Below are 26,810 nucleotides of genomic sequence, written 5' to 3'. Positions count from 1 at the left end.
TCCTGCTACTCAACGCCTCAAAGACAAAGGAAATGATCATAGATTTCCACAGATCCAAACCCCCTCTTCATCCAGTGAACACTTGTGGCGTGGACATGGAGATGGTGACATCATATAAATATTTAGGTGTCCACCATGATAATAAGTTGGACTGGTCTACAAACGTAGACTTCATCTACAAAAAGGGCCAGAGTCGACTTTATAGCCTCAGAAGACTTCGATCACTAGACATGTGCAGTAAGATGCTGCAGATGTTTTATCAGTCTGTGGTAGCAAGTGTCCTGTTTTATGCTGCAGTCTGCTGGGAGGCAGCATAAAACAGAAGGATGCAAGGCGTCTGAACAAACTGATTAAAAAGCTGCTCTGTGGTTGGAATCACAATGAACACGTTGGAGGATGAGGTGGAGAGACGGGCACTGAGCAAGATGGAGGCCATTCTGACAAACATGGATCATCCACTTCACATCTGCCTCAATGAACAACGTAACATCAGTGGACGGCTCCTATCCGAAGACCAAGACCGAAAGATTTAGGAAATCTTTTCATGCCATCAGCAGTCAGGCTATTCAATTCAAAAATAAACAGAGAAGGACCCTGACAATGGAATTTCCTTAGCCTAGCCACGCTAGACCCATGTTCTGAAGGCACAAGGGTCTAGGCACACTCGACAGGGAGGGAGGCGGGCTAAAAGGTTGTCTATCAAATCACTCTGCAGCAATTGGGTAGGTACACAACCAGTCAGCACAACGAATAGGCTCCTAGAGCGCCGGAAATCAGAGGATGTGGTAGTTCGGTGAAGCCTTATTTATACAGTCAATGGGTGAAGCTCAAGTATATTACAGACATGTTAACAGAAAGATTATTCAGAGTCGGTGCTAATGGAGCTCAACGACTGTTGTCGTTTTTGTTGTCGACCCTGGCAGAGAATTAAATTCGTTGCCGTGGGTTGTCTAGCGCGGCTAGGCTAGTTGTTTCCGGTTGTTTCTGTCAGAATCGTCGCGCCTCTGTCGTCACTTAGTTACGCCCGCCTTCTGACTCTACACTTCATGGTGATTGGTCCGGCCAGTTTTAGGAGAATCCAGCCTCGAGCCTTATGGAGGGTAACTAGACCCACCCTGGCAGAGAATTAAATTCATTGTCATGGGTTGTCTAGCGCGGCTAGGCTAGAATTTCCCTTCAGGGATGAATAAAGTGATTCTATCCTATTCTATCCATATTCTATTTTTATAAATTTACATGCCCACGTGACATTGTAGAGACGTGTCAACCAAGACAGTTCATCAATGTCCAGAGCCTTCAGCATCTCAGGGAGGATCTCGTCTACATCTGGAGCCACCGAGGAGCTTCTTAAGGACCTCATTAACCTCAGATAAGAACGAAGATTCCCCTGAGTCTTCATTCTCTGCCTCCTCTACAGAAGATGTGTTTACCGGGTTCAGGAGCTCCTCAAAGTTCTCCTTCCACCTCCCAACAATATCCTCAGTAAAGGTCAACAGTTCTCCACCAGACTGTAAACAGCCTGAGCAAAGCCCTGACTGCCCTTCCTGAGGCGTCAGACCATTTGCATCGAGGCAAACCAAAAGTCCTCCTCCATCGCCTCTCTGAACTCCTCCCACACCAGCAGGTTCTTGGGTTGACAGTGACCAGTGATCTTCAGACCACAGCTCCTAACAGCTGCTTCTGCAATGGAGGTTTTGAACATGGACCACTCAGACTCCATGACCCCAACCTCCCCCAGGATGCAGGAGAAGCTCTTCAGGAGGTGGGAGTTTAAACCCCACAGACAGGTCCTCCACCAGACGTCTCTTTATTGTGATTTTTGACTTTTAATAACTGAACCAGACATCTTATAGTGGTCACTGCAGGCTGTGTAACGTGTGTTAAATCTTGTCGCTGCCTTTTGATCCTGAAGCTTTATTTATAAAGCATTTATGGAAGACCTCAGACGGCTAACTTTTCACAGTTCATCCTCAGTTCAGGGTTTCTATTATTCAGGTCCTGATGAGGCCATATGATCCGTCAGAGTCCAACGAGGGTTTTACTGCAGCTAAAGGTCACCTGGACGGAGACGACAAACACCTTTCACCTGCTCAGATTCACGTTCACGTAGCTAGAAAAGATAAATTATAATGATCTGAACCTGGACAGAGCAGGTTGTCCTAATATTTGATGCAGAATTGTGGATTTTACTTCTTTCTTTCTCCCATAAGATCTGCAGTTTGATGGCTTTTTTTTTTTACCTGTTACTTCTAGAACATGATGTTTTTTTTTGTTTTTTTTTTGCTTTTTCTATGTTTTTTGCTGTATTTTCTACTTATATACAATCTGTGCAATATTAATACTTCTCTCAGTATTTCTATTTGTCAAAAAAAAATCCTGTAATACCACTGATGTGCAATACTGTTACTTCTAGAGCTAGAACTCATGTGTATGATGGTTTTGTTTTGCATTTTTGCACAAAATTCCTTAAATGTTTGTACCATCTAACTGCACATTTCCTCACTGGGGGATTATTAAAGACTCATCTTATCTTTCTTCTTAAAATAAAATAAAATTAAAATGTAATTAAATTAAAATACAATGACCAAAAATAAAATAACATAAAAATAAAACAGAAGAAAATAAAGGAAAAGAAAAATGAACCTAAATTAAAATAAAATAAAATAATTAAAAATGAAAATTAATTTAACTTAAAATAAAATGAATCAAGATAAAATTAAAATAAAAATGTAAAAATTGAATCTAAATAAAATAAAGTGAAATAATGTAAAAATAAAAAACTAAAGCAAAATATAAATAAATAAAATAAGATAAAAATAAAAGAAAAAATTCAGAAAAACCAAATTAAATTAAAATAAAGGGAAATGAGATAAAAGTAAAATACAAATAAAATATAAGAAGAAAATTTAATAAAATTAAAATAAAGTGTATTGAGACAAAGATAAAAATACAAGAAAAACTGAAGTTAAACAAAATGAAAACAAAATAAATTTAAAAACTAAATAAGATAAAAATTAAATTAAATTAAAGCAAAAATAAATTAAGTTAAATTAAAATAAAGTGAAATAAGATCACAAAGAAAATAAGAATTTAAGAAAAATTTATGGAAATTACTAAATTAACTTAAAATAAATAAAATATAACTAGAATAAGATAAAAGTAAAATAAAATCAAAATGTTACTAAATTAAATTTAAATTAAAGTGAAATAATGTAAAATATAGAAAAAAATCAACAGAGTGACAGTCTGGTTTGCTTTTAAGGCGTCAACGGAAATGTGTGACATCAGAAGGTGTTGATAACAGTTAAATGGCATTAAGTGGTTTTGTTTTGGTTTTCTTTGCTCCGGTTCTCTGATGACGTGATGGAAACTCTCCCTCTTGGGTTACAACAGCAGAACGAGCCACACCTCGTCCTCCGGTGTCGCCTCACCTGCTCAGGTGAATCCTTCATGACTCACTTCACGAGGAATGAAACGAAAAAAAACCCGAAAACAAAAACACTCCGGCTCGTCTGGCGTCAGACCGGTAGCCTGATCCGGAGAGGAGACAAAGGCGTGGACGAAACCTGAGCCTCCTGCCCGTTACCACGGCGACCACCTGGCTGGAAAGAACAGGCTCCGCCCACCGAGGGGGGAAATTCACAGACCTGGCAACCCGGCAGCAGCCTGGCAACCAGAAATGGACGCAATCGACCGGTTTAGGTGAAAATAAGGAGCAGGGACGAAGTGATCGAGCTGTTTGTGCCTCACCTGGGCGTGTTCAGGTGCAGCAGCAGGTCCAGCAGGTTCTCCTCCTCCCTCTGCTGCTGGCCGCTCACAGACGAGCTCAGAGTCCTGAACACCTGTTCTCACCTGTCTGACAAGAAGGTAAGGAAGCTGGATTTAGTCCTTTACACGATCTCAGGGAAGGTTTGAGGGTATTTTTCACCTCCTACATGTGTTTTAATGAGATTTAAGATGCTGGCATATTAATAAATAATTAAAAAAACACATTTCAAGGGAAAATATTTGCGTATCCAGATAAGCATGGAAGGCTTTGATGCACATACGTCTTTTTCAGGACTAAAAATAGAGCATCACAAACAGAAAAGCTTCTTTTTTTCAATGTAAAAACAACCAAAACATCACAACAGGTGAAGAGTATTCAGCAATTTAATTTATTTTTTTTCATTGTTTTGTTAAATTACAAATAACTAGTACAAAAAAAAGCAAAAATGGACTTAATTTGCTTGTTAACGAGGCCAACGCTTAAAAATGATCCAAAACTACCTCATTTATTTGATAAATAGAATCATTTTAAGGAAGATTTTAGTGTGAAGTCTTTTTTTTCAGGACTAAAAATAGAACATCACAATCAGAAAAGCTTCTGTTTCTATTTTTGCAGTAATTTGTTGTTATTTTTCGACATTTTCACTCTTTTCTTTTGTTAAATTACAGATATTAACTAGTAAAAAAGAATTTAAAAAGTATTAATTTGCTCATTACTGAGACCAAAATGACCTAATTTTAAGGGAAATATTTAAATAGAAAGTCATTTTTTCACTTAATTTAACAAATTTATCACAACTTGAAAAGACCTAAACTGCAGCTCTACCTGTCAGATTTGATGTTTTGTGTCTTAAAAATAAAGCATCAGAAACAGAAAAGCTCCTGTTCTCTGTGTAAATAGGAAGAAAATTTGCTGCTCGATGCCAAATCACCACAACAACAAACGACATAACTTTAATTTGAAGTTGTTTTCAGCAATTTACTGTTATTTGTTGTTAAATTATGGATAATATTGATTAAAAATAAAGCAAAAAGATCTTTATTTGCTCGTTGATGAAGCCAAAACTTAAAAATGAGCCAAAATTACCTCACTTATTTTACAAATAATCTTATTTTAAGGGAAATATTTGAGTAAAAAGTGATTTTTTTCGCTAAATTCATCTTTTTCAAGACTAAAAACAGAGCATCAGAAACAGAAAAGCTTCTATTTTCAATGTAGAAAGAAAGAAAGCTTACCACTCTGTCATTTTTTCAGTAATTTGCTGTTATTTTTCTACATTTTCGCTCTTTTTTGGTTAAATTACAAATAATTGCTTGTAATGTAAGTATTAATTTGCTCGTTAATGAGGAAAACATTTGAAAAAAGGCCAAATTTAACATAATACTCTCAAAACTTCATACTCTCAGGGAATGTTTGAGGCAGAAAATTGATAGGAAAGGTTTATTTTTGACCCTACATGTGTTTTCATAAGATTTAAGTGTTTGTAATGTTAAAAGAAAATCACAAATATCCTCATTTTGAAGGAAATATTTCAGAATAAAGTCATTATTTATCCTCCATTTGGCCACTTCAACATGAATAACTAAAAAAAAAAGATTTAAGCTGCTGCTGCTGCTTTATTTTAATAACTATTTAAAAAAAATCAAAATAAAGCGGAGGAAAATGTAGAATATTGATCTCTGAGGTTTTAGACTCGAAGTGTAAAAAGCAGAAAATGTAAATAATCAGCATGAAACTTTGGGTTTTTGACACAGATATTATAATTTTTATGACACATGCATATGGGAAAAAAAATATTTATTTATTTTTCTTTCATGTATTTTAGTCATGTATTGTAAAAACTGATTTTACAAACTTTACAACGGTCCTTGAACTACTCGTCTGTGATGTGACACACGTAGAAAAAAAACACTTTTTTCTACATGTCTCATGTAAAAATTCACCTAAAATAAACTGTCCAAACCAACCAGATTCTGTAAAAAACAAAAAATTCTGCGATCCTCGACCCAACTGACAAAACATTCTCCGTCTATCTGTGACCAACATTCATGTGATGAAAATTCAGGGAGTTTTCAGTTGAACTGCAGGAAGTATTTACACAAAACAGAGAGGAATCAAATATAGAAACCAGGACGTGATGAACAACTTCAAACTCTATGACACTGATGCAGTGAAAGTAATAACCTGGAGAATTAATTTAATTTAATTCAATGTATTCTAATCACAAACTATAAAAGCTGAAAAAATACATTTACAACGGTCTTTGAACTACTCGTCTGTAGTACCATCATGTCAGGAAAATTAACAAAATGTACTTTTTTATGTGTGTCATTTAAAAATTCACCTAAAATAAAGCCTTTCAACCAACCAGATTCTGTAAAAAACAAAAAATTCTGCATTCTTTGACGCAAATGTGAAAATATGAGTGATTTAACTGTGACCAACAGTCATGTGATGAAAATTTAAAGAGTTTTCAGTTAAACTGCAGGCAGAGAGAAGATAAATATTGAAAGCAGCAGTGAAATAATAAACCAGAGTTATGAAATGAAGATCTAATTTCAGTCATAAAGTGGATTTTGCCTGCGGGTTGAAATAAACACAAACCTTCCTCCAACATCTCCACAGTTTGAGGCTAGAAAATCATCCAAAGGGTTTATTAATAATCATTCAATCTCCATCAGGTGTGAGGATCTGACAGAAGTAAACCAAACAAACCAGTCATTGCTGAACCAGTCCAACAGGTTCTGCTTTCATTTGTGTCTCTGAATATAGAAATAATCCAAGTTATGCAAACACCAGACTGTTTCTAAACAGGAACCTGTGAGCTGCAATTCAGATCTGTGGTTTCATTTCAAACCGTCTGCTGTAAAAATCTCTCATCTGTCTGGAGTTTGAGTAAAAAAAACTGCAGAAAATGTTTATTTCTGACCGTTAGTGTCTGGATCCGCCTCGACTTTATAGAAAAACGCATAAATATCCCCACAAACGCTCAAAAAGTCTGAAGGAAACACAAATAAAACAACCTGGAAACACCTTTAAACACCAGAAACACATTTATGTCGTTAATGTTTTTCCTTTAATATTAAATACTGGACTTTAAATGCACTGTAAAAAATAATCTGTAAAACAAATAAAAAACAAACACAAAAATCTGACAGCAAAGACGGAAAAAACCCCCCAAAAAATACTATTAAATTTTACCTCTAAAATAATATTGTTGGGTTTTTTTTAGTTTATTTTTTTAGCTAATTTAAATACAGTAAAAAACTGCAATTCTATGGCCACACATTGGAAAATAATAAAAAACCATTTGTGAAGAAAAAAAAAAGTTAAAAATACTGAATTTTAAGGCGGATATTTTTAGACTGAACAAAGCATCACAGATGAGCAGTTAAAGGACTGTGGGAAAGTTGAAAACCTTGTGATTTTTTCTATTTTTACAGTTTCTAGCTCTGATTAACGGCATAATTTTGGCATTTTTTCAAACATTTACAGGACTTTCTGTAGTTGTTCACAGGGTTAAACAGGAGATGGTTTCTCTTTAAATCTATTTTCAGTGAGAGTTAGTGTAATTAAACGTGTTTAAAAGATAAAAGCAGGTCAGTATTCGAACAGGTGAAACCAGAAACACGAAGCCCTGCAGGTTTGTGTGTTCAGACGTCGTTATCTCCGTAAACTGAAGCTGCTGCTCTGATTCCAAGCAGCAGAACAAAGAACGTTTCCCTGCAGGAGTCTGAGGACCGAAGCCGAGGGCAGAACAACAAGCTCTGGGGTAAATTCAAGAAGTCAGGAAGAGTCTGGACCGAACAGCAGACGGTGTGTTCAGGCGTCAGATAGAAAGAGGTTTTTCTTATTCCAGGAAGGCGGTGAAAAGACTTTCATTAGAATTCAGGAAGCTTTTGTTGTCTTTACATTTCCACAAACGTAAATATCAAGAAAATGTCAAAAGCTGACATTCAGAAAACTCTACAAAAGTGTGAAATTAAGCAAATAAAGAACAGAAAAAAAAAAACTTGCAGTCATTATAGTTCACAATAATGTGAATAAAACATAATTATATTCACTCTTTTGTGCTTATTTCCGGATTGTTGACTTTGATTAGCTGGATAATTGGTCCAATCAAATGTAATTTTGAGATAATTGGCATGGACTAAGTATGGACTACACTCTAAAAAAATGTTTTTAAGAAAACAAATGATAAAAACCTGGCAACAAGGATGTCACAAAAAAAGTAAATTAAAACCAGGTGGAATACTGTAGCATTCTGAAATTAAAAATGAAGAAAATAACAACAAATATCTGTAAAATTCAGATTTTTTTTTGCCAATTTAAATGCATTAAAAATGTATAATTTTACAGTCACACATTGTAAAAAATTCATATTTAGAAAGAAACAAAATTTCCTTTAAAAAAAGGCAGAATAGTGTCACGTTCATTAACTAAAAATGGTGAAATTGATGACAAATAAATGTAAAAGAATATATATTTTTTGATAATTAAAATGCAGTGAAGCTAAACTTTTACAGTCACGTTGTAAAAAAATATATTCATGAAGAAAAATAAAATTTTGTTAAAAAAAGGTAGAATACTGTAGCGTTCAGAAACTAAAAATGCAGAAAACATCAACAAAAAACACACAAAAAATTCATGTTTATAAAGGAAAGTTAATCTTTTTTGACAAAAAGGCAGAACACCGTACCATTCAGACACTAAAAATATGGAAAATATCCTTTTTTGTGAATTTAAATGCAGTAAAACTGTATAATTTTACAATCACACATTGTAAAAAAATTAATATTTATAAAGAAAAAAATCTGTTAAAAAGGAAGAATACTGTCGCGTTCTGCACCTAAAAATGTGGAAAGAAATGACAAATATGTGTAAATTAATGCTTTTTTGCTAATTTAGATGCAGTAAAACTACAATTTTACTTTGGAATTCACATATTATAAAATAACCAACTAATAATAATAAAAACACAGACTGTTGACGTGAGCATTGATTCCAGTTTTTCTGGCAAACAGAGCATTGTTAGCTATCATCAGGCACCATGACAAAGACTCATGCGGTGGTTAATGACCTCTGACCACAACTCGTGTTTAAACAGGGATTGGTGTAGTTTTTAACTTAAAATAGTCTCAAAGGGACTATTTTAGCATGCAGGGAGGCGAGAAATGTCATTAAAATGCATAATTCACTGGAAAATAACTGGCATCTGCTCAGTTTCTAGTTGTTTTTCCTGAAATGACAACTTTAAATCGCAGAATATTAGAGGACAGCAGCGTAAAATAAGCAGAAATCTACATTCTGTCTTTTAGACTTTATCTTATGAGATGCAAAAACAACATGACAATAAAACAAAAAACAATCCCACTAAAAAAGGCCTGATATGATAAGTAAGTTTTGCCCAAATTAGCATCAACTGCGCCTTGTTAAATACATTCGAAATCCAATAAAAAACAGTGACAACCCTTCATGTTCTCTCTTGTTCTGGAGCTCTCAACTGTTTTACATGGTCTCCACAAAGAGCAGAGGTTTGTTTAGCTATCAAAAGTGTGGATGTTTAAGTTTACAATCATTTTGTGCAGTTTTATGACTTCTTTTTTTTATTATTCATTTATTTGATAGAGACAACACATATTAATGAACATATAAATATGTAAATATGTCAGATTATAGCCACAGGCTAATTTCCATCTGTTGTCCCTAGACAGGCTGGTGGAATGGTCACATTAAACAGTAATGTAAGGAAAAAAAAACGTAAAAGAAATCAAAAACATAGAACACAACTAACATTATACACTTGGATCACAAACAGAGACCGAGTGAAAGAGGACACAGGAAGGACAGGAGAGGACAAAGGGAGAAAAAGGAAAAAAGAACCAAAAAGGGCAGGGAGAACAAAAGCCATAGGACAAAAACTAAAAGGAAAACATTAACTAGTTGAAGATCGTCAGAGCGTGAGCAGTTCCCAACCACAAAGGCAGTAGTGACATTGATCAGTTCATAAATTCATCACAAACACTAAATTTCAATAAGTTAATCATTTATCATTTACATTTGAGACAAAATTCTAAAACTTTAAATTATAAAGTACAGTAGTGCATTGCACATTCTTGGTTCATTTTCATGAAGCAAATTTAACTCAAAGTCTACTTACTTTCCTTCTTTGGAGCTTTTGACAAGCTTAGTCTTTAAACCTATGACGGAAACCTGTAAGAGAACGAGGATAAAAGTCCTAAAGGTGGTTGTAATCAAGGGAAGTTGGAGCAAATTTGGTGAGAATGTGAACAATTTATGTACGATAGATTCTACCTATTTGTAGAGGTAATACAAAGTTTTGTCTCTTGAATTTCAGATTTAAACCCGACGGAAAATGCAGCTTCTAAAAACCACAGCGGTCCTCCTCCTGCTCGTCCAAACCTTCCACCTGGCCTCTCTGCAACACTCAACCGACTCTCCGGGTCGTACGATCGATAAAAGCTGGTGGCGTGATCGCCCCAAGAATGAAATTCCCAAAGAAAACGCAGACAGTGATCAGGGAAACGATGCCGATTACAGCGGAATAGCGTCCGGCTCCATGGCGACGAACAGCGAAGAGGAGCGGAACATCGCCGGAGAAGCAAACGAAACAGAATCCGACGTAACGACTGCCTCGCCTCACGTGTTCCACAACGGCACACAAAAGAAGCACAAACACCATAAAACCACTGTTTCTCCGACTATGATGGCTTCAAACGCCACAAACTGGAACCACTCGGTAGACGCAAAGGAAGTTAACTCGACAGCGACGCCACAAAACTCCACCGGATCTCCAGATGTGCCGTCGACCACCACGCAAAACTCCACGACAGAGTTAGCTAACGGCACAGGAAGCGTCAACGCAACATCTGCACCGACCCCAGCAGCACCGGATGTCAACGTGACGACAACGAATTCATCGTCAGCGGAGTTTCCTCCGAACACGTCAGATAAGAACTCAACTACTGCTACGAACACAACTGGAAATGAGACGACCAACGCAAACCCTAACGCACCCGAACATACAACAACCACAAACCCCGACGTACCCGAAGATGCAACGAGCGCTGCCAATCCGAACACGTCTAAAAATGCGACATCTGAAGCTCCAGTCCCGCCTGAGAAATCCAACAACACCGACAAAAGTGCTGGAGGTTCAGGAAGCAGCTCAGAGAGAGGTAAGAACTTCGATGGTTTCGGGTTTTTCAGTATTTTCTTGTGTCCAGAAAACTAAATAAATCCTTCATTTATGGAGAAACATCGTGAAAAATTGAAGTCTGTATTTTATAGCCTTTTTTTAAAATCTGATTTTACGAGCCACGATTATGTTCCCTCAAACTCAGGATTCAAGTCCACATGGAAACAAGGTGCACAGTTTACCTGAGCAGAGAGAGTTTTCTCGTGTACGGTAACAAAAGGGGGTCAAAATATTTCAGAGATTACACCTGAAAGTGTTTTTGAGCAACGATGGAAGGACTTCTTGATTGAATCTCATTGATCGTCCTGCTTTGGTGAAAGACATTGACTTTTATGATTTCTATAAACTTTAAATTAAAGTTTGTCTCTTTAAACTGGTGTTCTAACTTAAGAAAAAGTACGGAAAAAGGCAAGACCTTCGATGGTTTCAGGTACCAAGATATCTTCTTGTGTTTCTTCCTTAAATTTATAGAGAAATATGAGGAAAAAACTAAAGTTTGTGAGAAATTTCAAGAGAAATTCTTGGTATATGACGACAAAACAGGGTCAAAATACTTCAGAGATTACACTAGAAAGTGTTTGAGTGACAATCAAAGGACTTTTTTGATTGAATCTCATTGATCTTCTTGTTTTGGTGAAAGAAGTTGACTTTTGTGGATTCTAACAACTCGAAATTACAGTTTGTCTCTTTAAACTGGTGTTCTAACTTCAGAAAAAGTGCGATAAGAGGTAAGAACTTTGAGGGTTTCAGGTTTTACAATATCTCGTTTTTATTATTGCCTTAATTTATAGTGAAAAAGGAGGAAAAAGTAAAGTTTGTGCGGAATTCAAAGACAATTTTCTCATATACGGTGACAAAACAGGACCAAAATACCTCAGACATCACCCTGGAAAGTGTTTCTGAGCAACAGTCGAAGGACTTTTTCAATTGAATCTCATTGATCTTCCTGCTTTGGTGAAAGACGTTGACTTCTGTGGATTTTACCAACTGAAAATTAAAGTCTGTCCCTTTAAACTGGTGTTCTATATTCAGAGAAAGTCTATAAAGAGGAAAGAATTTTGACGGTCAATCAGATGATTTAAGTGCATCTAACTTAAACCAGATGCATTAATTTTAGTTGTTAACGTAGTTTGGATAAATGTAATGTCACCAAAAGAAGCATTTCTTTAAAGCTGGTCAAACTGTTCAGTTTTTTCAGTGTAGCATCAGGGCAGCTTTATTTCAAGGAAAATGTAATTAAAGCTTCTGTTTTTCCAACTTAATTTAGGTTATTTAACCTTAAATCATCTGTTCAGACATCTCTGATTTGCTTTAAAGTTTTATAGCATTAGATATGGAGTTTTCAAAAAGCATCTGTGAAATTCTCGTTGTAAAAAATGAATATTTAAAACATAAAAAAATAGAGTATATCACCATTTTATGTCCCTTTTTACACCTAGAATATCACAGATGCTTTTTGAAATATCCGTATTTTATACTATAAACATTTCAAGAAAATCAGAGCTGGCTGAATAGATAATCTAAGTTTAACCCCAATTAAGTTGGAAAAAACAAACCTTTTTCTGTAAAATACAGCCACAGAAATGCTAATTTGAGAGGAATTAAATGCATCTAATTTAAAGCAGCTGCATTAAAATTAGTTGTTAACTCACTTTGGATGAACTTGTTGGTAAAACTGGTCAATCTATTCAGTTTCTTCAGTGTAAACGGACACTTATTGCTAAAGTTATATCACCGTTTTGTCTTTTTTACGCCCTTTCCCTGGCCCACATTCACCTCCGTCTATTTTCCCACTAGCGGAGGACAAACGGCCCTTCATTCACAGGAAAAGGTCGGCTTGGGTTTCAGCCGCTATCGATGTGGAATCCATTACAGCGGCACAATGAGACTCTGTTTTAGCCGCAAAGAAACACCTGAGAGAGAAGCCGAAGGGTCGAGGTCAGAGATACCGAGACTGGAAAAAGGGCTGCAAATCAACCAAACGTTTGATATCCGTCTGCTCAGAAAGCTGCTTCCCCTGCAGAAATATGTGGCGCCTTTGGAGAGCTGCTGCTGGATTAAAATAATACCGTGGACGGATGTGACAGCTAACGCTAACAGACGACGGCAGTAAACACAAGGGAGGAGGAAAAATGAAATAAAAAACAGCTCCACACTTATCACGACAGGCCCAGCGTGTTCTCAGAAACACCGACTGCTGGCTGCAGATAAACACCGAGGCTATAAATATGAGGAAATAAAAATAGCCGCCAGCTCCAGGTGTTGACCCCAGTCGACTACAGTGAATCCTGCAGCGACATGCTAACATCACCAACTCCATCTTAGCCTAACGAGCTAAGATGATGCTAATTTAGCGCTAATTAGCAGCAATTAGTGTACAACAGAAATGGGTGGAAATGTAATTCGTGCTGCAGGTATAAACGAAAATATCACCAATGTTTGTGAAAAAGGCACCGTAAAGCATCAAATGCACAAATATAATTCAGCAAAAATACCCAAAATATAGAAATATGTTGAATTCTAACTCATCCAATGTCTTTCTTCTGTCTGAAAACGAGCTAAACAAGCCACGAAAGACAAGAAAGACAGAAATGAATGGTCATTTTTGATTATTTCTGTCTAAATCTCATGTTCAAGATTATTTATGTACCTTGAAATGATTCCAATGAAACAAAAATTTAAAAAATAAAAGAAACTTCTTTCCCAAATAAGATGTTTTTTACACTATTACATGAATGAAATGACATAAACAAGCAACAAAAGACCATTAGACATTGGGTTAGATGTGTTTTCTTTTATGAACTTTGACTTTTTTATATTTTTAAAACTACTTTCGGTGTAAATCTAAAGTCCAACATTATTTATACCTTGAAATTATCACAATTGCATTTAAAAAATAGCTTCTATTGCACATTTTGCATTTAAAAATATATTATAATAATGTTGTTATGAATAAAAAAATAATAGTTTTCACTGTTACTGTCATAAAAAGTGTCAAAAAACCTAAAATTATTACAAGTTTATGAGAAAATGCAGCTTTTACAAGGGAGATTTCACCATTATATTCAAAAAATGACATAAAAGAGTAATAAAAGATGGCAAAACACAGTGTTAGGAAAGTATTAATTATTTTTTATTATTTTCTTGTTATTTTAAAAATATTTTTTGTATAAAAACCATGCCTAAAATTATCCAAAACCCAAGAAATTACCCCAAATTACTGAGAAAATGCTGCTTTTTCTCATTTAAAGTGGTTCTGGTGGTTTTCACTAATACATAAACTAAATTTTGTAAACAAGTGAAAGACGAGCTATTTTAATGATACATTTGGACTTTCTGTGTATTTTAATAACATTTTGTGTTTAAATCTCATGTCCAAGATTATTAATATTCCTTGAGAATCTCACAAATATTTGAAAAAATACAGATTTGATATAAGTTAAAATGGTTCTGGTAGTTTACTACCATTTACACAAAGGAAATCATACATTTTTAATATTTTTGATGCAAATATCCTGTCCAAGATTATTTATATCCCTTGAAATTATCACACATGTTCAAAAAATGCAGCTTCTGTAGTATTTACAGTAGTTCTGGTAGTTTTCACAGTTTTATAAATGAAATTACACGAGCATAAAACGAGAGAGAGAGATGTCAATGATAAACTTTGACAGTTTTATATTTTTAAAATATTTTTGGTGCAAATCTGATATGCAAGATTATTTATGCACCTCAAAATTATCTCAAAATGTTTGTAAAAGTGCAGCACTGAAAATAATTCTGGTAGTTTTCACTAACCTGGGACTAAAGACAGACATTGCATTAATGATAAATTTGAACCATTTTTATGTTCTTTGTAAGCATTTTTGGTGTAAAACCATGCCTAAAATGATCCAAACCCCTAGAAACTATCTCAAATTATTGATAAAATGCTGTTTATTTCCCATTTAAAGTGGCTCTGGTTGTTCCCATCATGTTCGAGAACGTTCTAATGAACCATAAACTGATGACAAGTTGACTGCAAATCATTCCTAAAACCTGCTACGCATCGCTGCTGCTCACAAGATGGAAAAAGACATTAAAGTCGTCTCCAAGTGTTTTCAAGTGTTTGTGGTCACAGTTCAAAGCAGAATGAAGAAGTACAAGGAGTTCCACAGTGTAGGAAAACAAACGTAAACCCTGTACCGACAAGAAGAATCCAAGGATCAGAACCAAGAGATTCCTGACGGTTGTTAGCAGTTCTGGTAGCAACAAGGCAAAGAGGACTCATTTCTGCACAAAGAAGAAAGTTTCTAGTTGTCAAATCTGTGGTTGGATGGAATGAAAATGGAGTCTTTTGGACACAAGAAGCTTCTAACCCATCCATCCACACAGTAAAAAGTTTTAGTGGGAATGTGATGCTTTGGAGGTGTTTTAAGTATTAAGGATAATTTGAAGAATTTTGGACTAGACATTTTAAGTAGAAATGTTAATAAAATCCCAAAACACAGAAAAAATTCCTGAAAATCTGTCAAGAATCGTTTTTAACGTGTCGACCACAACTTCTCACCATCTTCTCGTCATTCGTTTATGTCAGTTTCAGCCAAAAGAAGATCATCAGTGAAATAAAAACTCATTAGAAATCAAAATTTACAATTGTATACTAATAATTTAGAGCTTAACTATAAATACCATCTTCATGGTGGCGCTCCATCCATAGAAAACACTTTAAAGGTAATATTGATCTATTTGAACCTTTTGTTGAAAATATATCAAATATTCACGAGATAAAAACTGACTCGAAAGTTCTCTCTACTGTTTTTTCTCGATTCTAAGCCAGCATTCAAAGGAAAACCTCATAAAACGACCAAAAACTCTCTTAATGTGTATTTTCCAGTGATGTTTAAAAACCACAGCAGAAGAAAATGGAAATAAACTTCATGAAAAACGTCTTTCTGCTCAGATTAAGGGTGAAATCGATCCAATCAAGTGAGTAATTTGTAGATAAATGGAATTATTTACACAAATCCTGATCAAATGTTGTATTTCTGAGGACGATTCTGTTACTTGTTCAAACCAAACAGGAAGAAGAAGAAAGTTGTGAAGGACAAACTTTAAACCCAATTAACACACTGACTGATGACAATGTGATCTTCTTCATGAATGACTCTTTATCTTTTCACACCTGTGCAGCTGCAGTGACAGATGTTATCGCCTGGTTAGCTCTGCGCTACATTTAAAGAACTCCTTTAGATCCGTGAGAAACTTAATGAGTCAGACGACGAACTTAGCCTTCAAAGGTTCAAATCTATTCCAGAAATGATCACGTTTTCACCTTGTTAAGTGCATTAATGATCGGGAGATGTTCTAACACTGCTGATTTCAAAAACTAGCCGTAATCAGAGGACAGCTAGCCCTGAGAGATGGCGGCTGATTTAAATCGTTGACTGATTATTTATCGCTTTGATGAAGGTGTGGCGTCGGACCCCAACAAGAGCACGAGGCAGGGAGCGTGGGGCGCCATCCTGGGGATCGCCGTGGCCGTGGCCCTGGTGGGGCTGGTGGCCTACGTCATCCTGAAGAAGAGGCACCAGAAGGCCTTTTCTCACAGGAAACTGGTCGAGGACTTCCCTGCAGATCCAGGTACGTTAGCATTTAGCTGCTCTACAGAAACAGAATGCTTGATTTGATGTAAAGACATCCAACTTCTGTGGAAATCAGGCTTTTTTTGGCTCGTTAGCGTGATTGTAAGGAGTTTTTAGGGGCAAAATAATGCAAAAATAACAATTTGAATCAGTATTTTTGAGCGAAGACTTCATTAAACCTACTTTAGTCAGAGGAATTAGCTTAGTTGTCTACAATCAAGTATTTTTAAATGTTAGTTCAAGCTTTACGTCAACTATAAAAAATGTGAGGCTAAATTACACATTGTAACACTCCCGTTGTCTTCATCTACGGGCACCAAAAATATTGTTCCCTTGTCTGAAAAAAAATCCCAAAATTTGGCAAAAAAATTTCAGAAAATTTGCAAAACCTTCAGGAAGAAAATTCCAATAATTCCTTAAAAAAATTAGTAAAAATCTTCCAAAAAAATCCTAAAAATATCTAAAGTGATTACATATATATCAGTAAAACTTCTAATATTTTCATATTTTTAATATCCAGCGAATTTCACGGGATTTTGGTTGATTTTTTGTGAACGTTCTTAAAGAAACTTCTTTATTTTTAACATTTCTTTTGTTCCACCCAAAAATGTTCAAAAATTTCTCAAAAAATGTTGAAAATCTGGAAATTTCACTATGAAAATATTATTTTTCTCCACATTTTCAAGCTTTAAAACGGGTCAATTTGATTCTTTTGGCCACTTTTTAGGGTGCGGAGCCGAACATTTCCACGGTAAAACTGCAGCATGCCGACATGAAAATGAATTCAGAACTAAATTTAAAGAATTTATTGACTTTCTGCATCATTATTCTTCTTTTGGTGGGTGAAGCTGAACTACATCCAGTTAATTTAAGGCAAGAATTGATTATTTTCATTAAAAAAAACATCTAAATATGTAAATCTGGAACACAGAAGTGAGGAGCTTATATATATATATATATAAATTAAAAACAAATACAACTCCCCTATTATTATTAGTGCATAAAGTATTTCCCTCTAGTTCTTCACTGCTGGGAAATAAGCTGATGTACATGTGGAGCTGTGAGCTGGATTAAAGGAACTCGGGTTAATTAGAGCGCTGCAGGGCTGCTGCAGGCTTCAGGTAACTTTCTACAACGTCCAGACACCAGAGAACGATATCGATCCGCTTACAGAACCCACAGCACCGAGAAAATAAACGCATTTACAACAAACTGTCCTCTGCTTTTATAGCTCCTACATCCACAGCTCTTATCCTGCTTTAATGAGGCAGCCATCCCATAATAAGGCAGCCCCGGCACGCAGAATGGGATCACGCACGATGACAGTTTCCCTCCACTCCGCCTCACTTAACCTTGTTAAGCTGCAGCATAATTAAACGGCAGCAGGTTCACTCAGGAGGTTTCAGAGGTTCGTAATTAGCTGCAGTACATCACAAAAAAAAAGATTTAAAAAACCTGCAAACACTGGAAAAATACGGTGTTTTTAATGGTAATTTAATGTTCATTCACAGGTTTCCTCTGGTATGTTAAATTACAGATAATAGCTACAAAATTAAATGTTAATTCTATAAAAAAACAGACCAAAATTGTAAATAAAATCAGTATTTTTGGAAAAGCTATGCTGCTTTTTTCATTTAACATAATCATAGTTTTATACTGTTTTAAATCAACAACAAAAAATTATATATTTGCTGGTGAAAATGTGTCTTTTATGTATGTAATATGTTTTTAATGTGTTATTGTTGTATAAATTACAGATTACATTCAGTAAATCACAGCTAATATTCATAATTTACACGTTAATTGTAAAAAAAAGGTGCCAAATCTGTAAATAATTTCCACATTAAATTTGTATTTTGACAAAGAGTAATGTGTTGCGTTACCATGTTTGACCATAAAATTATGTAGTTTTTTTTTACTGCATTTAAATAAGAAAAAAATCTAATTTTTCTAAAATTATTATTATCATTGGAGTTGTTTTTATTTATTTATTTAAAATTTTTAATGTATTAAAATAAGCAGAAATGTAATTATTCTACATTATTATTATTATTGCAGTTATTATTTGTTCTGAGCATTTTATTCGGTCTAATTTCACTTCCATGGAGGCAGTTTTTCTTCTGTTCGAAGCATCAGAAGCATCTGACTTACGCTGGGAGCCATAATGAAGGGGAAAAGTTAGTGAATGTAGCACAATCCAAGGTGGAGTACAACCAGAGAATGGAAACAAAGCCGTCTGATAGCACCGCGTGACGACATGTTCTTCCTCTGCGCTTGCCTGCTAGTTCCACATAACCGGCTGAAACGCAACAATGTACGTCATAAACCGATGACCCGCCTGTCAGCGGTTACGACATAGCGACAAAATGCCATACGTCATAAACCGATGATCCACCTGTCAGCGGTTACGACATAACGACAAAATGCCATGTCGTAAACCGATGTCCCGCCTGTTAGCGGTTACGACATAATGGCGAAACAGCATACTTTGTAAAGCGATGACCCGCCTGTTAGCAGTTACAACATAGCGACACAATGCCATATGTCGTAAACCGATGACCCGCCTGTTAGCGGTTACGACATAATGACGAAACGGCATACTTTGTAAAGCGATCACCCACCTGTGACAGCTTACGACGTAGCGACGAAACGGTGTACGTTGTTAACCGACGACCCACCCGTAACCAGCTCCGATGTAGCGACAAACCGAGGACTACCTGTACAGGGAAAGTTGTTTTGATTGTTCAGGAAAGGCCGTAGATCTATCTCTCCCTTCCTGCCTTTCCTTTTTACTCCAGCTCATCTCCCTCTACATCTCTTCCTCCGTCTCATGGAGAGCTCAGTGAGATCAAGAAGCTCCTGTTGGCAGTAAATATCTGGCTGGCTCCGTTGCTCCGCAGGTAGAACTCCACTGAGCGACGCTAGCAACGGTCTTTACCGCTCCATTCCTCACTACTCACTTCTCCAAGATAATCAAAAAAGTAGAAAAAAACCCCACTTAAATCGTCAACAACTCTGAAAAATGTTTGGCATCAAGAGAAACACACACCTAACTTAAAAACACAGGCCTAGAAAACTGCCGTAACACGCTGCCACATCACCGCTGACCTCCTGTTTTCTTTCCAACTTGAAAAAATGTGTTTATATCAGCAAAAAATATCAATATTTCACAGATAATTGCCATTATTTATGAGAAAAAATATGTAGACTGAGGCCTGAAAGAATATTAACTGTTGTTTTAAAGATTTTTACCGGTTTGGTAAATTGCAGGTGATATGACGTAAAATCTCAGAAAAGTAAAAGATAAATAAATAAATAAATATATTAGCGGTAATTTTGATTATTTGACCAGTTATTTAGTATTACATCATGTTTTTTTTTTTTGGCAGCCTTACTGACTCTATATAATAAAATCACAAAAAAATATTAATTCACAGTAAATTGATTGTGAAAAAGTCAGTTAAAAATATAAATATTTAAAATGTATATGTCATTTTCTTCCCTATTTGCATAGTTTTTGATCATTATAGTGTCCCATCATTTAAAAAAATGTTTGCGGCATTTTACTGCCAGATTTTCACAGTTTTTCTAGAGTTTTCTTTTGTTTTTTTACAGTGTTCTGCATATTTATCATGAGTCACATTCCAACCTAAATGCTCCTTTTTATGCAAATTTTCTCAAACAGCAGAAAAACAAGAGGAGAAATGATTAGAAAAAGCTGTTCTCTAATGTACACTGACAGTCATTAAAAACTTTGAGACCATATTTTTCAACATAATTTTTATTTTGAAGCCCAAACTGGATTTTCTTCATATGAATCATTTGTTTAGCATATTGGCATACGGAAACAAAAATCGAAAGTTTCAAGAATGATTTCAAAATAAAGAATTTCACAAAAGAAAACGGCACCTGCCAAACACAAAGTCACAACAGTCAATACCGAGTATGGCCTCCATTTGCTTGGATGCAGGCAGCAATCCGTCGGCGCATGCTTTGGACCAGGCTTCTGATTGTGGGTTGGGAACAGCCCATACGCCTGGCTACATCACTGTAGCTCAAACCGGCCTCCACCATACCCAGTGCCCGGAGACGTTGTTCATGTGATAGACGTGGCATGATGCTGTTCACTGGACTAACAATGGTGGCCTTTTTTGGGCCTTTATATAGGCCTTCAAACCCATTCTCACATTGTGCAGATACTCACTGAGTATTGCTTGGTGTGTATTTGGTTCACTTTTGCAAAGTGACCAACCCATGTGCAATGAATCATGACAAAATGACAACTCATCATTATCTCAACTACCAGGGCACTAGATCATCAGTAAATCCACAATGAATAATTACAACCCCCCTACAAGTAGAAATCTGAGTACATTTCTACCTCAAAGTTTCTATTGACTGTCAGTATATTTATTCTCTTTATGCAGAGCAGAACTTCAACAATTCAGATTAACGAATAAAAATGCAGCACTAAAAGCTGTTGGCCGTGTACCAGTAAAGTGACACCATGAGAAAATATTTAAATTATGTCCTGGAGACGCCCACAAAAAAAATGAAGATGAAAGACTTGTAAGAGGAAAAACAACTGTAACCTGTAATTACTGAATGCGTTACCATTTAATAAGTCAATAACTCCGCTCATATTACCGTCTGTGGGTCATTAGGTTCATCTGTTGCTGCTTTTTTTGTGTGTTTCTATGCTTCTGTTGGCTAAACGATTCAAAAAACACACAAATAAATCTTAGTTAGACACTTAAAGGTTAAAAGATCCTCCCAAAAACCTGTTTTTGTCACTTTCACTGATAGAAATCTTCATTACAACCTGCAGTTTACTACAAGCTGAGGCAGTTTTACCAAAAAAACACCAAACTACAGCTTAGTTTCACGCTTTTCAAATTTAAACAAAAACACTCGATGCACTATTTTAATTCACTTTAACACAATGTCAGCACAGTTCTTTACTGTATTTAAATCAGAATTTTTTTTAAAAATTCTGTAAAAATCAGGTATATTAATGATTGAAAAAATCTGAAATAATTTTAAAGTGGTTTTGGTTAAATTACAGATGATAAACAATAAGATCACAGAAATAAAAATTAATTTATATATTAATCTATTAAAAAAAGACTCAAACTGTAAATAAATAAAATACGTGTATTTTAACAAATACTAATTCATTCTTTTTTGCAATTTTAGTGTATTTAAATCAGCAAAAAAAATCTATATTTTACGGATATTTGTCGTAAAAATTATGTATTTTAAACATAAAAAAGTTGAATCATTTTTAAAGTGATATTTTACAGATTTTCCCAGTTTAAATTGCAGATGACAAACAATAAAATCACAGAAGTAAACACTAATTTACATGTTAATCTTGCAAAAGAAAAACAGGCCAAAACCATAAATAAATAAATGTTTCTATATTTGCCACATACCATTTCATTCTTCTACAACATTTAACATAATCACAGTTTTTTACTCTATCTGAATCAGCAGAAAATCATTAATTTAATACTATTTGCTGTAAAAATAATTTATATTAAGGATTAAAAAATGTTTTTTGTGTGTTTGTATGCTCCTGTTGGCTGAACTGCTCAAGAAAACATACAAATAAACCTAAATTATAGACTTAGATGTTAAAAGATCCTCCCAAAAACCTGTTTTTTTTCCACTTTGACTGATACAAATTTTTATTACAACCTGCAGTTTGCTACAAGTCGAGCCAGTTTTACCAAAAAAAAACAAAACTACAGCTTCACCTTGAGCTTTTTAAAGGAAAAAAAACACTCCACACTCTATTTAATTCAATTTAACACAACCTGAGCCTGTTGAAAAACCTGCTGGGGTTCATTATTTTCATCCTCCTGGTGAAATGGAGTCCAAATTTCCTCGCTGTGGTTGGAAATCCTGCCCGTGTGTTCAGTTTAGTTTACGTTCGATTCGTCTTGTGACTAATCTCAGTTAGCCGGAGCGATTTTCTACATTCAGACTCCCAGAAAAAGCTCGGCGGTGCTTTCAGGTGCAGAAGGAAGCAATCATTCAGTGGGGATATAATCACGACACATGCAGGAAAAGAGCTTTGTACTATTGATTCTCTTTTATGTTCGCTCAAAATAACAGAGGTCTTTGTTTTTAGGGGAAGTTTTACAGTAAAAGCTTCAGTGCAGAGTCTAAATATATCAATAAGACGTCTGTGTTTGGGGATAAAAACATCACAGCTCAGAAAAACAACAAACTGTGTTTCCCAAAATTACTTTCCTATACAGCTAAAGTGCGTTCTCATTTAGAAAAATGGATTTTCTCGATGAAAATTACGTTTTTTTTGTGTGTTTTTTTGGCCTCCAATCCAGTCTGAATCATTTAATATTTAATATCTGTCAATTATGAGTCCTTATGTGATGCTGATTTCCTGGATAAATAAAATTCTCAGAAAATTCTTGTTTATTTTTGCAGGGAAAGCGCACAATAAAAAGTTAACAATTAAAATCAGCATTAGCTAGCTAGCTAGCTAGCTGCTAGCCTAAATCTGGGTTATTCCACCTTAAATAATCAGGGTCCTTCCACCCAAACATCTCTGATTTGCTTCAAACAGATTTATTTATCAAAAACTATGAGTATTTTAAATGGTAGCTGTAAATTTTTAGATTGATATATCCTATGCTTTTAAAAATAATTTATTTTTAAGAGTTGCCAATTGACCCAATAATTACTAGAGATGTCCCAATCTAGTCCTTTTTCTTTTTCTTCTTCTTCTTCTTCTTATTATCTACCAATGTGGAGTCCTAATTTGGTATTTTTCTCCAAAACAATTGACTTTTTACTAATTTTTCATTGTGTATTTTTGTAATTAGCTGCACCAGAATTAGCTCCCGGCTAATTTGCATCTGAATTTTTCACTTTAATCTTTTGCCCAAACATCTCTGATTTGCTGAAAACCTTTTTAAATCAGAAATTCTGGACATTTGAAATAGTATCTGTGAAATTTTTGCTTAATTTATTAAATATTTTCCAAGATAATATTTTTAAAAGCCACCTCTCGACCTCCTTTCAGCATTTTTTTTGTGTGCATTGAAATCTGAGTCTGTTTGAGCAACAATATCTGAGGAACTATTAAAGATAAACGCTTGAAATTTTCACAGATACTTCTCATCATGTTAGTAATTGAGAATATGCAATATTGGACAAGTGGCTTAAATATTCTCCAATTAGGGCTGAGTTGATATGAAAAAAATGATGAATGAAATCAAAACTGTCATGGAAAGTCTCATCTTTGAGCTCATATTAACAACAAAAAAGAAAATATAGAAGTCATTTAGTCATATTTTCTGATCCATATGTAGCTGCATGTCACAATACTACAACTAGTTTTTGTGATCAAATATTTAATATTAATTATTCTATATGTTTTATATTATTGTGACATTCGTTGTGGGAGTTTAGCTAGCAATGGGCACCATGACAAAGACTTCTGTCGTGCTTAATGACCTCCGACCAGAGCTTATATGTTTAAGACAAACTGGGATTGACCAAGATCTGTTCCTAGTGCCCAGTGGTGTAAAGAAGGTGCTTTTCTTGCCCAAATCATGTCCACGGACTAAAACAGAGATGTCAGAACAGGATAAATATCCACGGATAACACAAGAAAATGCTTCAAAATCAGCATCCCTGGTGTCTTGTCACCAATTGTCCTCTCTCAGTTTGACATCTGTGTGACAGCAGATGTAACCCAAGGATTTGGCAGGAAGCTGAGGCACCAAAAATAGCCAAGTTTGGGCTAAAATCCAACCTTTTCACAACATGTTTGAAGCTTCCTGTCCCATCAAATCCATTAATTAGTTGGAACAGAAGCAAAAAATGTATTAAATGACATAGATGTGATAAGTAATAACAGTTTCTGATACGTCAAACAAATTTAATCGGACAGAAAATGTATTTCCCTCAAAACCTAATTGTGCATAGTTGAGAATGCAGTTTAGCTGTTCAGGAACATAAATCCTGGAAAACTGGGCTGAAAAAATATTGTCAAAAATACAGGATAGGACCTCTGACAGCAAACCTAATCAAATTTCCATCCTTAATGGCTTCTTTTCTGCATATTACAGCGTCATAATGACATATTTTCAATGAAAATCCCATGGTACCAATCATTAATGTGAATTTGTCTCCTTTTCAGTCCACAGATTAGACAACAACGAACCTCTGGACCTGAACTATGGCGGCTCGGCTTATTACAACCCAGCACTCCAAGGAGACAGCATCCAGATGAGCAACATCCCCGGACGCCCCTGAAACCGGAAAAAAAACCCTCCAAGACCAAAGTCACGAACTCCCTCGAAAGAAAGTCGGCCAATAACGGCGATTATTGGCCATCGATAGACGATTTATAAAGTGGAGTTTCTGTAAATAAGACTGTTTGAAAGGGACATGTGTGGGTGGGAATTACAAAAAAGGTTTATCTAGGTCTGACATGTCAGATTTGTGTCGATCAGATTTACTATGAAGGCAATTTATGTGAAGTACTCTGCAACAGCCAAAACCAACCGTCAGCCATTTTACGTGCGGTGCCAAAGGGAACCAAATGAAGCCTTTAACTAATGAAGGACGCACTTTGCAGTCAATGAAGGATGTTAAAATGTAATATTTGTCATCTGATTTTAATTATTTTTGCCAGTCTGTTAAAAACAAACATTAACAGAGCAGAATAAGACTCTACAAAAGCCGGCAATCAATCAGTATGCAGCGTGATTATGAAAAATAACATATTTGAGGTTCAGTATTTCCAGAAATTTAACTCCTACAGTCTACAAGTTTGGTGAAAACACAAACAAAAACACCTCCAGTAGATCCAAATGAATAAATGCCAGCAGCAGAGGATGCATTTTAAATGATTGGCTCTTAAAAATGGATAAAAGTGCCAAATTTTTAATCAAGAATGGTATTGTGTCCCCATAAAGTTCCAGTAAGAATGTATACAGTACAGATGGATCCAAATTCCTACTGAAAATACAGGCTTTGGTCGGCATTTCACCAATTTTTGAGGCTCTAACATCAGTAGAATTTAACAAGTGGCAAATATGGCAAGACAAGGTTCCAGTTTTTACCATTTTTGACTTGAATCCTGCCCAAAATCAAAACAAAGACTAATAACTGGCCCTTAAATATGGAAAAAGGGCATATCTTTTGAACTTCGGTTGGTATTTTGACTCTAGAAAGTTCCTTTAAGTGTATATATATGAATGGATCCTTATTGATTTTAACAACAAACACATTAACGAAGCAGAATACAACTCTAGAAGTGCTGTTCAGAAGCCACAACGAACAATAACTTCATCCACATCGACAGACGGCTGCTGCTCCGGCGTCAGGACGAAAATAAGAAGTTAAATTTTAAACTTTCAGACATTCGACAGCTGGAGTCGGAGAGCTCGAACCGTCAAAACCAAACAGTGGGTTTGTTTTGGAGGTGGAGGGAGGCTGTTTTGTTATTCATAGACTTAAGCTTGTTGGTATTCAGGAAGGGAGTTGTGTATTTGGTCTTTGCACCACTCAGTAGCAACAACTATATCACCGTAACGTACTGCTTAAATCTTCTGACCTCCAGGTGTCCGAACACGGATTTGAGTTTTCTCGTAGCGACGGCGTGCACCTCGGAGAGCGACTTAGTGTTTACCTGCTGCGTACCTTAGAGCACAAACTTTTTTATTATTCCTTTTCTTGTTTTATTCTCCTAGAAGTTTGGCTTGATTGACAACCTTCGGGAAGAAAACGTGTCTCCTGAGTTTGGGGCGAGGGATTAACCGTGTTCCGCAATAAAATACTCTTTCCTGTTTTTCTGTGCTGCAAAAAAAACGTATTTATATCTGCATGTGTACCCAAAACACGTCTTTCACTCTTCATTACCTGAGTGAAGCCGGCAATCAATCAATATGCAGCATGATTATGATTGGTACGTGCCTCGGCTCGGCTTCAAAAACTCTGATTTTCCCTCTTTCTGTTGGTGGTTGTGCAGCAGCACGCCGACTTCCTTCCGTCGCTCTAATTTCAGACATCAATCAGAGCACAGGAAGCTTGTTTTTGTTGTTTTTGAAAGATCCCCATGATTTCTGCTGGAATAATGCAGGGCAAAGGGATAATAGGAGATGCTGCTTGTAAAATGAGATGAAACTTGCCTTAATAAACAAACAAACAAACAAAAAAA

At 35.6% G+C, this 26,810-nt stretch overlaps 1 protein-coding gene across 1 annotated transcript; it reads left to right on the top strand.

The window, feature by feature from the left end:
* The first annotated feature begins 3,689 nt into the window (after positions 1-3,689).
* Positions 3,690-26,810, top strand: muc15 (mucin 15, cell surface associated). The gene is made up of 4 exons (XM_022198278.2): positions 3,690-3,867; positions 10,128-10,968; positions 16,440-16,610; positions 24,786-26,810. The coding sequence occupies exons 2-4, from the start codon at positions 10,146-10,148 to the stop codon at positions 24,899-24,901; spliced, it is 1,110 nt and encodes a 369-aa protein (XP_022053970.2). The 5' UTR covers positions 3,690-3,867; positions 10,128-10,145; the 3' UTR covers positions 24,902-26,810.

Source organism: Acanthochromis polyacanthus, chromosome 2 (assembly GCF_021347895.1).
Source record: "Acanthochromis polyacanthus isolate Apoly-LR-REF ecotype Palm Island chromosome 2, KAUST_Apoly_ChrSc, whole genome shotgun sequence".
Classification (NCBI taxonomy): Eukaryota; Metazoa; Chordata; class Actinopteri; family Pomacentridae; genus Acanthochromis; species Acanthochromis polyacanthus.
The sequence above is the reverse complement of the archived record's forward strand: the minus strand, read 5'-3'. Positions and strand labels throughout refer to the sequence as shown.

Bases quoted from the DNA above. Each gene is read 5' to 3' on its own strand.
- muc15 (XM_022198278.2), top strand. From the start codon at position 10,146: ATGCAGCTTCTAAAAACCACAGCGGTCCTCCTCCTGCTCGTCCAAACC. The intron at 10,969-16,439 runs GTAAGAACTTCG...GCTTTGATGAAG, and splicing joins AGGAAGCAGCTCAGAGAGAG to GTGTGGCGTCGGACCCCAAC. The intron at 16,611-24,785 runs GTACGTTAGCAT...TCTCCTTTTCAG, and splicing joins GGACTTCCCTGCAGATCCAG to TCCACAGATTAGACAACAAC.